The sequence below is a fragment of the Trachemys scripta genome, chromosome 8 (genome assembly GCF_013100865.1).
Source record: "Trachemys scripta elegans isolate TJP31775 chromosome 8, CAS_Tse_1.0, whole genome shotgun sequence".
NCBI lineage: Eukaryota > Metazoa > Chordata > Testudines > Emydidae > Trachemys > Trachemys scripta.
This window is the reverse complement of record NC_048305.1, coordinates 52,643,821-52,656,660: the sequence shown is the minus strand read 5'-3', so window position 1 is coordinate 52,656,660 and position 12,840 is coordinate 52,643,821. Positions and strand designations below refer to the sequence as shown.

Genomic DNA, 12,840 nt, shown 5'->3' with positions numbered 1-12,840 from the left:
GGCCCGCCCCTGCTTCGTCTCAGACTTCCCGCGAATCTCTGATTCGTGGGAAGCAGGGGAGGGGGCGGGGCGTGCAGGGCAGGGGAGGAGGGGGAAGTGAGCTGGGGGCGGGGTGAACAGCTGCAGCGCGGGGCCCTCTTGGCGCGGGGCCCAATTCAGCCGAATCGGCTGAATCGGCCTAAAGCCGGCCCTGAGCCCGCCAGGGGCTTTCCCTACACAAGTGGCGACCCCAGTTTGAGAAACACTGGGCTACAGACTACAGTTAGTAGTCCTGAAATTTCACATTTGAGTTCCTTCAGAGGTCCTGGGTGAATACCATCTGGTCCTGGTGACTTATTACTGTTTAGTTTATCAATTTGTTCCAAAACCTCCTCTAATGACACCTCAGTCTGGGACAGTTCCTCAGATTTGTCACCTAAAAAGAATGGCTCAGGTTTGGGAATCTCCTTCACATCCTCAGCCATGAAGACCGATGCAAAGAATTAATTTAGTTTCTCTGCAATAGCCTTATTGACCTTTAGTGTTCCTTTAGCATCTCGATAGTCCATTGGCCCCACCGGTTGTTTAGCAGGCTTCCTGCTTCTGATGTACTTAAAAAAAAATTACTATTATTTTTTGAGTCTTTGGCTAGTTGTTCTTCAAATTCTTTTTTGGCCTTCCTAATTATATTTTTATACTTCATTTGCCAGAGTTTATGTTCCTTTCTATTTTCCTCGCTAGGATTTAACTTCCACTTTTTAAAGGATGCCTTTTTGCCTCTGACTGCTTCTTTTATTTTGTTGTTTAGCCACAGTGACTCATTTTTGGTTCTCTTACTATGTTTTTTAATTTGGGGTATACATTTAAGTTGAGCCTCTATTATGGAGGTGCAGGGATTTTACTTTTGGTCCTGTACTTTTTAATTTCTGTTTCACTAACCTCCTCATTTTTGTGTAGTTCCCCTTTCTGAAATTAAATGCTACAGTGTTTGGCCGCTGTGGTGTTTTTCCCGCCACAGGGATTTAAATTTAATTATATTATGGTCACTATTATCAAGCGGTCCAACTATATTCACCTCTTGGACCTGATCCTGTGCTCTACTTAGGACTAAATCAAGAATTGCCTCTCCTCTTGTGGGTTCCAGGATTAGCTGCTCCAAGAAGCAGTCATTTAAGGTGTCAAGAAACTCTCTCTCCACCCCATCCTGAGGTAACATGTACCCAGTCAATATGGGGATAGTTGAAATCCCCCATTATTATTGAGTTTTTTTATTTTAATAGCCTCTCTAAATTTCCCTGAGCATTTCACAGCCACTATCACCATCCTGGTCAGGAGGTCAGTAATATATCCCTACTGCTATATTATTCTTAGAGCATGGAATTACTATCCATAGAGATTCTATGGTACAGTTTGCTTCATTTAAGATTTTTACTTCATTTGATTCTACACTTTCTTTCACATATAGTGCCACTCCGCCACCAGCATGACCTGTTCTGTCCTTCCCATATATTTTGTACTCTGGTATTACTGTGTCCCATTGATAATCCTCATTCCACCAAGTTTCTGTGATGCCCATTATATCAATATCCTCATTCAATACAAGGCACTCTAGTTCACCCATCTTATTATTTAGACTTCTAGCAATGGTATATAAGCACTTTAAATGCTTGTCACTTTTTAGCTGTCTCCCGTTACATGATGTAATTGAATGAGACTTTTCGTCATTTGACTGTTTCTCATCAGATCCTACCTGTATTTTATCATATTCCATCTTCTTCTTCTTAGTAGGACATAGACAATCTTCATTACTAGATTCTCCCCTTAGGGATGTCTCTGTCTGAACCATGTGCTCCTCTGCACCTGTCGGCTTTCCCCCAACCCTTAGTTTAAAAACTGCTCTATGACCTTTTTAATTTTAAGTGCCAGCAATCTGGTTCCATAATGATTTAGGTGGAGCCCATCCTTCCTGTATAGGTTCCTCCTTTCCCAAAAGTTTCCCCAGTGCCTAATAAATCTAAACCCCTCCTCCCTACACCATTGTCTCATCCACACATTGAGACCCTGCAGTTCTGCCTGTCTAACTGGCCCTGTGCGTGGAACTGGGAGCATCTCAGAGAATGCTACCATGGAAGTCCTGAACTTCAATCTCTTACCTAGCAGCCTAAATTTGGTCTCCAGGACCCCTCTCCTATCCCTCCCTATGTCATTGGTACCTACATGTACCACTACCACCAGCTCCTCCCCAGCACTACACATAAGTCTATTTAGATGTCTTGAGAGATCCACAACCTTCGCACTAGGCAGGCAAGTCACCATGAGGTTCTCCCGGTCATTGCAAACCCAGCTATCTATGTTTCTAATGGTTGATTCACCCATTATTAATACCTGTCTCTTCTTAATAACTGGAGTTCCCTCCCCCAGAGAGGTATCCTCAGTGCCAGGGGTAGACAACAACATCTGTAAATTAACAGTGAATCTTCTTTCCATTGACTTCTCTCTGCCATCCCTCAGCACTCCTACTGCTGGAATAGGAATCCCATGCTTCCAGCTTTTAAGGCCTCTCTCTCATTCTAAATTTTGTTTTATTCTAATAAAGCCGAGAATTGTATTTTGTCTTTAACTATTTGCGATCGCATGCTGCCCAAACCATGCTCACTTTCACTCACTCGTTATCTGGGGGAAGCTGAGTTTTTAAACAGAATGATAGAAAACAGGGGTAAAAAAGCCCTAATAGACCACCTCATCTATTCCCTGGGAACCAGTGCAGAACTGTGGCCTGCAGTGGCTTAGCCTATGTTTCAAATGAAGGGGCTTCTAGCACCTCCTGGGGCAGGCTATTCCATAGCCTTACAGATCTCACAAGTAGGATTTTTCTCTTGACATTCACCCTATATTTTCCCTTTGTTAGTGTCATCCTATTACCCCAGGCCATACCCTTGGCACCAACCTAAACATTATTTTTTACTTATTATTTGCCTTCTTCATATATTTTTGCATCATGCAACAATATCCAGTAAATTCAATTATTCCTTGTAAAGGGCCTGATCCGACCCCACTGAAGTCACTGGGACTTTTTCCATTGACTTCAATGGGGTTTGGATCAATCTGAAAAATCCCAACTTCCAAAGTTCTGAGTCCCTTTCCTGAGAGCCAATGGGAGTTGAGGGCACCCAGCACTTCCCAGGATCAGACCCCAAAGAGATTGTCCCCAAGACTAAAACACAAATAGAATGAAAAACTGGTGTGAGGGGGGAAGACACAGGGACAAATTCAGATCTGGTTTAAGCAGAGGCAATGTCAGTGGGTTCCTCAGCTAGAATGGGCCCTGTTCTGCCATCACATTGACTGCAAAGCTCCCCCTGGAGATCTGCGTGTGGAATGATGGCAGGCGATAGCCCAGTGGTGTCATTCATTTATCATCGCAGTATCACTGGTGCCACTCTAGTTAAGCTCGTGTCAGTATTTCCATTACTGAGAAGTTCATAATTCAACCCTAAAAATGTCATCTCAGGCTCGAAGTTCACAGGCTGAAAGCAATTAAAAAAGCATTGGGTTTAAATCAGCTTGGGCAGGATTATTATTTTAGTTTACAGAGAGTAGAAGAAAATGGTGGCTTGCTTGGTTCATACTTGGTTTCGTTTGCAGTTTAAAAAAATACAATAACCAGCCACCTTAATCCCCTTTCAAGAATAGCATCGTGCAAGCCACTCACTCACAGCCTGATCACTTCACAAGAATGGAAACAGCTGCATTTTAACACAGGTAAAATTGTTACTGTCTCAGGCTTCAAATTCTTCCCCACATCAATAGGTCCAACTGAAGCTAATGGGCCTACACGCAAGAGTGAGGATTATTTATTTGAGTGAGGAGGGGTTGGAGGATTGAACGCCACAAGCTCACAGTATCACAGTATCACTACAACGTGTTTTTAAAGCATGCGTCAGTTTCATGTTGAAATGACCGTATACAAAACCCTGCTGGTTCCTGTTTATTCCCAGTGCCGTGAGTCACCCAGCACACTCTTCCTAGTGCCTAGTTTTGCCTTGCCTTTGCCGCAGCACCTGGGGAGGCCCGGGTGGCATAGCCCGCTGGTGACACGCCTGCTACCCGCTCTGTTCCAATCCAGGGGCAAGAGCCGCCCGGACCCTCCCCACGTGCAAAGAGATTCATTGAGTCCTAGCGCAGCTGGACCCACCCCACAGCCTGGACTGCAGCGGGGGCACGAGCAGAAAAATACAACAGTGGTTTGCATTTATAATAGCAACGAGGATTCCAGCGGGCTTCCCAAAGCTGGGCAGGTGTTAGCTCCGTTTTACCAACGAGAAAACGAGGACCCAGGCTAAGGCAATATTTTGCTCCCCTCCTACTGGGGCAGACCATTGAAATGGAGCTAAAGTGCTATTCAGCCCGAAGGAAGGGGACATCATCTGGCTTTATGTGACTTTCCCAATGCCATCGAGTGAGTGGCAAAGTCAGGAATATTCACGTCTCCTGATCCCTAGTCCCTGGATCTGACCAGTAACTCAGCCCCTTGTAGCCACCACGCCGAGAAAATCAGCCTCATCACTAGTGTTAAAACGAAACAAACAAACAAAAATCTACTGTCAAACAAAAAGGTAAATGAGACAGACTGGCAACAGCCAGGCAATCCAGAGTGAAGGCTGACACCCCTTTTAGCCCATCCCGTTGTGCATTGAGACCAAGGGCTCTCAGGACAGTCACAGTGGGTAATTTACCACACAGCGCTGGCATTACACTTGGTATAACCAGGTGCGACAGGGAGAAGTTGTCAGACTTCACTGAACGCTTCAGCTTTGCTCAGGTTCGGATCGCAACCTCAGAGGGGCACGGGTCGCCACTTGAAATGTAATAGGTTATGAACCAACTTCTGTACAGAACAAACACACGGAAGCTACTTTTTTCCTCCTGGAAAAACCGATTGAAAGAGTTCTCAAAACCCCACTGACTTTTCACTATTTCTGCTGGCTTGTATCATTTCATTCAATTGGGACAATGGAACCCAGTGAAGACACTTTCCCTTCAGTATCTAGTCCAATTTCAGTTTCTGATTCTCAGCGCTGCAATGTTTGGGTAGCAGACAGGGAGGGGAATGATTAATTCGCTGGGTTGGAGCTAATATCCAGATAGATAGATACTTTTCTCTTACCCCTAGGTTTTGTTGAAGCTTGTTTGCAGGAGAGAAGGCGGAGGGATAACATTATTTAATACCCGCTAATCGAAATCAGTAAAATGCCTGACCTGACATTCCGTTCAATGAGTCACTCTTTCCACAAATATTTCACTCAGAGGGCTCCGGATTCTGGGGTTTGCTGCTGCAGTGAGGTACCCGGAACACTGCAGAGATCCGCTGCTTCCCCGCCCCCCCTTAGGCACTCCCGGGCTTTCTCCTCATGGCCTGATGCTGGGAAGTGAATTCTCAGCCCCTTGGCCTGGCATCCCTTTTACGGGCGCGTGAGCCTTCCCTGACCAACAAGGCAGGGAAGACAGCAAGAAAAATGGAGGGGCAGCTTTCCTGTGTGAGGTGGACAGGACTGGGGAGTCTGATCCCAGCCCTTAGGTAGCGCACACAAGGTTTCGCTTCTGCACTGTGGAGTTTCTGCTCTCTCAGGATCAGCCTCCCGGGTTGTGTTTACTCGCCCTGCTGCAAAAGCGACATTTCAATGGAACCTAAACCAAGCAGAGCGGCTGCAGCGGCTGTGCTACACAAGGGCAGGTGACAAGTCCCGGGCCGATCCTGCTCCAGGGGAAGTCACATAGGAGTAGAATAGCCCCTGCTACTACAAAATACTTGCACCATGAACGCGCCGTAGCGAGTTCGCGTCGCCCCCGCGAACACCAGAAGGCGCGGTGCATAACAGAATCGGCACCAAAGTGTGCGACAACAACACAGTTGTGTCCCGCGAGCAATCCTGGATAGACCTTCCCCATCCGAGACCTTGATCCACTGAGTCCTTCAAACTCCCTGTGAAGTTAGCGGGGAAGCAGGGCGCACGGGATCGAGCCCTGAGCGATGGACTCGAATAGAAAAGCGCTGGCGCAAAGCACTGGCGCTGGGCAGCTGAACAAAGGCTGGGCCCGTGTGGCTCTGCTGCAGGTGGGTTCGGTTTGGCGCCGTGGATATATTTCGTCTTTAACTAACATATAATTCGATGAACGCCGGGAGCGATCCGGAACCGTGCTGAGAAAGTGATGCAGCGCACACATGAGGGGGGAAATCCCCGCGTCTGCGGAGGTGGTGGCAATTCCTGCAATTTGTGAGGAAATAAAACTAGGTTTCTTTTCTCAGCCCGAAAGAGCCGGGACTGTAGGAGTTCGGAGGGCGAGAAAGGAAATTACCAGGGCAAAACTACACACAACCCCAGAAAAGCGCGTCGGCGTTTGTCTTTCCCCATCACCTTCCCGGCTTAATCCTGCACTAGTCCAGGGAGCTAATTCATACCAGATACATCTGTAGGAATATGGGCTATGAGGAGAGAGAAAAAATACAAAACAGGCGAGAGATTCCCGGATCGGAATAATTCCCCCCCCCCTCCACAAATCCTATAGGTTTCATTTATTTCTTCCAACTTGGAGAGGGGCTTTTGAAGCTGATAACCTACCGGGCCAACGACTTGCTAGGAAGGGGGGAAAGGTTTGAACCGGCGGGAATGTGCGGGATAATCGCGAAATTAACAAAAGGCGACACAGGGGGTAGGCGGGTGGAAATTGCCTCTTCCCAAAATGCACGGGAACATTTCCGAAGTCCTGCACCCCCTCCAACAACCCTGCCCCAGCCCAGAGACGATTCACCCTCAGGCGAGCTAAACCCAGAGACGGGCTGTACATTGCCCAGTTCGGTTTGGGATGAAGTTCTGACCAGGGCAGGTCATTTTTACAGACAGTAAATGAGACTTTACGAACCAACCCAATCGGTTTAGCCTTTTCAACACTAATCCACAAATACAAGGCTAGAAACGGACACGCATAACAAGATTTCCTCCACAGCGCATCTTGCAAATTACACATTTCACCTGTGTTGATTTCTTCTTGACGTAGAATTTGTTTTGCATAAACCGATACACAATCTCTATCTCCCCACATACAGATCGCTAGATAAACTAGTTCTCTATAGAGAGATCTAATTCGAATTGTCTATGGATAGAACGTATTTATCTCCTCACACATATATAAATGTAATTGTTTTTACACCTGGATCCATGGAGATAGTCTATTTGAATTAGAGATGCATGGATAGATTTTGTGTCTATATTCCTGTACTTGTCTGTCGATGCATCGTGTATTGGGAAAAATTAATCGATGGATATAGAATTTGTTGTCGGCATACACGCCCTGTAAACAGCGTTTTCAGACATCCCTGAGGTACTTCTTCCCCCGCCGGATTAGTGTAAAAGGGTCCCAGGTAGCTAGAAAGGGGACGGAGTTTCATTACAAAGATGCTAAAACTGGCTCCCGGCCAGGAAAGGGGACATCGCCCAGGGGTGGGGAGCCCTGGGATTTGGCCATAGGCCAGGTCAAAGTGGGCATAAATAGTACAGGGTGATTTTCCCTCTTGCCTGGGACGCAGGGGGTCAAGGACGCCCAGTATAAAGGGGAAATCAGACCCCACACGGAGGCCTCCGCTGTTCTCATCCCCAGTGTCTCCTACAGCCCTTTTCGATCTGAGAAGTGACATTCCTTCTCAAGCCAGGTGGTTCCTCGAATCCGAATCGAAGGGAATTGTTAGACCTTCTCTCACGCCTGCTGGGAGCGATATTGTAAGGAGTGGGGGAAGACATTCCTCACGCCCTATTCGTTATCGGTTACTTGTTTAGTCGAATTTAAAACAATTGTTAACGGCGACCATTGAGGTTTTTACTCACGAAAGCTTATGCCCAAATAAATCTGTTAGTCTTTAAGGTGCCACCAGACTCTTTGTTGTTTTTGTAGATACAGACTAACACGGCTACCCCCTGATACTAGAACAATCAGTATTTCGTTGTTTGGTATAAACAGAATGCAGGGGGTGCAAACTGCAGAGAACGAAAGAGGAGAGCGGTGTCGGACTCGGACTCAGTTTCTTACTGGTAGAAAAAATATTGCTAACCCAGAGCAATTAAAAACAACCCCCCTGTGGCTGATACCTAGAACAGCAAAGGTGGGAGGTGAACAGTCCACAGCAACCACAAAGGAAGGGGGCTAGTGAAATTGACAACCCCCTTCTCATGCCTCCTCATTGGTACGGAGAGGGCTCTGAACCAGGGGTCACTGAAAAGCAAAGATCTTTCATCCCCGCACAGGGGGCTTTCTGCGCGGCTTTTGCAAGTATTTAATCAAACAAAATACAAACACCCCCCCTCCCCAAACAGAAGAAAGGATGAGAGAAGGAGATAAAAAGAGCCGGAGGTGAAACGCGGCTACCCTGATCGCTCCTGTACCCTCTCTCTGGAGATGTTTGACTCAGACTCTCCATTCAGCCGCTATGGCAGGGCTGCTCTGGGCACATTTCCAAAGCCAGGGTTGTTTTTTCAGGGGTGGGGGAGAGGGGGAAGAGTATTGTTGCAAATCGGGAGAATCCGGGGGCTACTGCTCAGGAAACCCAAGGGATGGAGCGCTCCAGACTAAATGGAGGAGATTCCTGCAGGAAAAGTAGCAAGATTCAGCCCAATCCAGAATCCACCAGGATCTGGACTAAATGACCCCAAGAGCCTTTGCAGCCCCCAGTCTTTCACCTGAGCCCCAATGCCCAGCGGGAGCATGAGAAGGGGGGGGTCCAGGAACTGCCTAAAAACCGGTCGCTGTCCAAGCAGAGACGGGCACAGAGCCCTTCCCGATCTACAAGTCTGGAGAAAGCACCATGCACAAGCACAACCGCTGGGAAGGCGGAGGGTAAGGAAACAGCATCTTTTGCCTGTCGGGGTCAGGAATTTCAACTCTGCCAGCCAGTGACCCCCTAGGTATCGAAATGTAAGCAACCAAAATACAAAGAGCCGGGAAGTGACTGAAAAAGAATGAATTGATCAATGGAATATACTAGACGCATGAATAAGCTATTCAACAAGAAAGATCTGTCTCTAAATACACATTCAACAAGAAGGATCTGTCTCTAAATACACAGATACTTTTACAGCCAGAGATTTGTAGAAAAAATATAAATAGATCAATATATGTAGATACACGTACATTTGTATCTATGTATATATAGTATCTATCTACATACAGCACAGAGATTGTGTATGCGAAGAAATGGAGATAATTTGTATACGTCTATATATAATGGTATATAGCTAGACAGGTATTTAATTATGTACGGATACAGATCTCTCTATACATATATAGATAATTGTGTGTATATACCGAAATAACGGTTTGTATATTTATATATGTATACGAGAAAGATCTGTATCAATACATCATTAAATAGCGGTCTAGATCTAGATATCAATATTTGGACAGATAGATAGAATGGGATTTTAAGGATTTTTGACATACAACCTAGCCGTATTTGATCTAAACCAACTGACTCTTCATTATAAATGCAGATTCTCTGACCCGAGCTATAAATTGGACCCTATATTCTGACAGACAGATCTGTCTCCGGATAAATGGCCGGGTCCAGTTAATTCTCTCTCTCTCTCAATTCGGGAGATTGGGTTGGAGGCGGATTTTAAAACTCAGTAGCAAGAGGAGGAAATTTCCCCTCTGGATCATAAAGGAGAATAAAATGAGGTCGTAAGGGCTCCCTGCAGCCTGTAAAGCAACCCCCAGTTTTCTAGCCGGGGAGAGGGCACCACAGGTAGACAGATAAATCTAGAAGGCTCCAAACAATCAAATACAAACAAAGGAACAGTCCAGAAACTGAAACCCGTTCTTCTTATTCCGACGACCAAGATCATACCCGGACATTTCTTGCCACCCCTTTTTGTGCCCTGCTATCGCAAGAAAGTAACCGCACTTCCTTTCTGCTGGGTTTCAGACGGTAGCAAAGTCTTGCGAGTCAAGCAAGGTGTGAACGGCCCTTAACTTTTCCTATAACTTGTCCCCACACGCCAGCCCGCTCCATCACTTTCCAGAGAGATCTCGCCCGAGAGGAACTAATCTGGGGGGCAGGACGGCAGGGGATGTGTAAAGAACCCCCCATCAGTGTGACCTCCTTCCCGGCTGCAAACGCGACCGGGCCTGGAGTGAGTTAGCAAAAGGATCTCCAAGCGAAACCCTTCAACGCGCGAGGCGGGCAGTCTCCGTACAACGCCAAGCAACACGGTGTTATGTGTAACAACGCACACACCGACACATCCGCATGCCGGCGCCCCGGTTAGCCAGAGACCTGTGGCAGCATTTGCAGAAAACTCTTGATCTGCTTCCCCTGCCAGTTACATGTCATGTTTTTTCCGAGCGTCCGGCTGATTTCACATGTCAGCGGAAAGCCCCAGAAACCAAGCAAAGCCCCGCTGAGCAAAGCCGCACGCGACATCTCTGCTGCCCCGGCCACCCGAGGGGCAATGCCCCAGGGCCGTTTTCCGTCTAACCAGAGCACACGGGCCGCGAGTGCGGGGGAGAGACGCCGCATTCAGACCGGCGCAGGGAGCCAGCCCTTGGCCAGAGCATCTATCGCCTACAGGAGGGGCCGATCCGCGTGCTCAGCATTGGGAACAGAGCAAGAAATAGGGGGTCATAAGACAAGCAACGAATATTATGGAGTATGAATGTGTCTATATTATGTGTGTATGTATATATATCAACACATGCCGTATATATCAGTGTGCGTATATATATCCCCATATATATATGCGCAAACAACATATATACCAGCGTGTGGATATAGATATAGATATACACACACAAACACATATACACGTACATACACACATTATAATACACACGCACACGCATAGCTATATTATATACACACGTGTAGATACATACATATGCTTACAGTATATCTATATTCCTGAGCTAGGGTTCACAACTAGACTCTCCTATGCATATAACATCTCTCTATTCCTGGATCAGAGTTCACAGCTTCGCCTGAGCTACACTACCCTCAATTCCAATTTGACAAAACAACGGCCTGGGATCTCCCCCAGGCAGCTCAGCGGCTCTGCTCCCCCAGCTCCCCACCTGTGTTTCCGAAGAGCAGATTGCAAATAAACTCCCCGGCGGTGACTTGCATTGGGGTCTCCCCACTCCTAGCAGCAAATGGGCGAGATGGGTGCACTTTCCGGAGATTTCCCCCCTTAGAATGCAGCGCTCAGAGGGTCTCCCAACTTCTTGCAAGGCGGTTTAAAGTTGATGTGGCTGCGGGACCAGTATTTTGCTCTCATCTAGGAAGATTGTTTACTTCCCATTAGCTGCCTATTCCTCTTCCCCAATCAGCACAATCATCCTGCATATCTACTCCACTAAGCTCTCCGGGTACTTCCTTCCCTGTTGCGTATTATTATTTTTCTCTATATATTATTAGTATTTTAAAAAGAAGGCAACCAACCTCATCCAGCCCCTTCGCAGAAATTTGCCTCACATGGAAATACCCACCCGTCTTACATTTCTCAAATACTCCCCCCCCCCCGCCTCTCCACATCTCACAGTGCAGTTAGCCACCCTCCCTGCACCATTTAGGCTTCTATCATTGCCAGTTTTCTTTATTATTAAATCAATGAGGGAAAAAATCCTTACGTTGCATTGGTACACCAAGAATCTCTGGAAGCCCCTTGACAGAACCTTCTGTAGTGAGTGCTGAGCTTTGCATCATTTTATTTAAATAGAAAATAAAAAATAAACGGCTCTATTTTCTCTCTCTATAAAAATAAAATAAAACATGAAGTTTAAAGTACAATCAGGGCTGATCCTTCTGCACGTGCCGGAGGATTGAGGTGGCCCTGCTTTAGCCCTGGTCTGTTTCAAATCCCTTTTGATCCTGCTATCCTGGGTTAGTGTATCCTGGGTTAAAGTGATGCTGCAGCAGCTCTTTTCGCTGGAATGCTGGTCCCCAGAAGGCAGGTTTGATTCATTCACACTGCAGGGAGTGAGCGTGACGTCACTTTCCGCAGGGAGGCCCCGCCCCCTCCAGCCAATCCCCTTACATCATGTCAGAAGCTGGGGCGGGGACACCCAAAGGACAGAGCCCAGGTAAAGATTTGAGGGGCGGGGCCACCAGGCGAAGTGGGCGCGGCCTGTGTCTTATGGGCGTGGTTACCTGGCATTTAGCTCCGCCTCTGCCCTTCGAGGGCTATAAAAGCAGCGGCGGCAGCTGGTGGCTCAGAGCTGCTTGTCTTGCTGGTTTTGCGCAGCCCTTCCGTTTGGCCCTGGCGTCCCTTGAAAAGGGAGGTTACCCCGGTGAAAGAGCGGCGCCCCACGCTTGTTACACCGGGGCACGCTAGAAATCCCTGTGTCAGCCACAGGCCCGTTTATTATCCCTCGTTCCTCAGCATCGCTGCTGCTCCATTTCCCTCCTCCCTTCACCCTGCGGCTCCATCCAGCTACTCCTTAGCCACCCGGCCACCGGACCCTGCATAACCTGCTGCTCCCCTGTAACAAAATCTGCAGAAATCGACATGCCTCGACTGCCGCTGACGGGATTAAACAAACCCACCCGCCCACCGTTCCTTCCAGTTGGGGTTTGCTCCCATTTCCACGCGGCCTTCCTCGTTCTGCAGCGCTAGTGTCTGCTGGAGCTTCTCGCTCGCTTTAGTCGTTGCTTGGTTCTGTCTCCCTCAGCAGCTATTCTAAGATTTCCCCTTTATCCAAATAGTTGCCGGTGTTTTATTTCCCCCTCTCCCCACGCTGACATACAGCGTTGCTTCACCTTGCCCAGGCCTGCTGAACAACTCTGGGGTCTATATTTCTCACTGAGCATTGCGATTC

General features: G+C 47.5%; 1 protein-coding gene across 1 annotated transcript in view; it reads right to left on the bottom strand.

The window, feature by feature from the left end:
* The window catches only part of LHX4 (LIM homeobox 4), a 70,589-nt gene extending 58,861 nt beyond the window's left edge, over positions 1-11,728 (bottom strand). The window contains exon 1 of the mRNA XM_034780208.1: positions 11,653-11,728. Coding sequence (XP_034636099.1) covers positions 11,653-11,728 — 76 coding nt within the window. The remainder of the gene's footprint in view (positions 1-11,652) is intronic.
* Between the last annotated feature and the right edge of the window lie 1,112 nt (positions 11,729-12,840).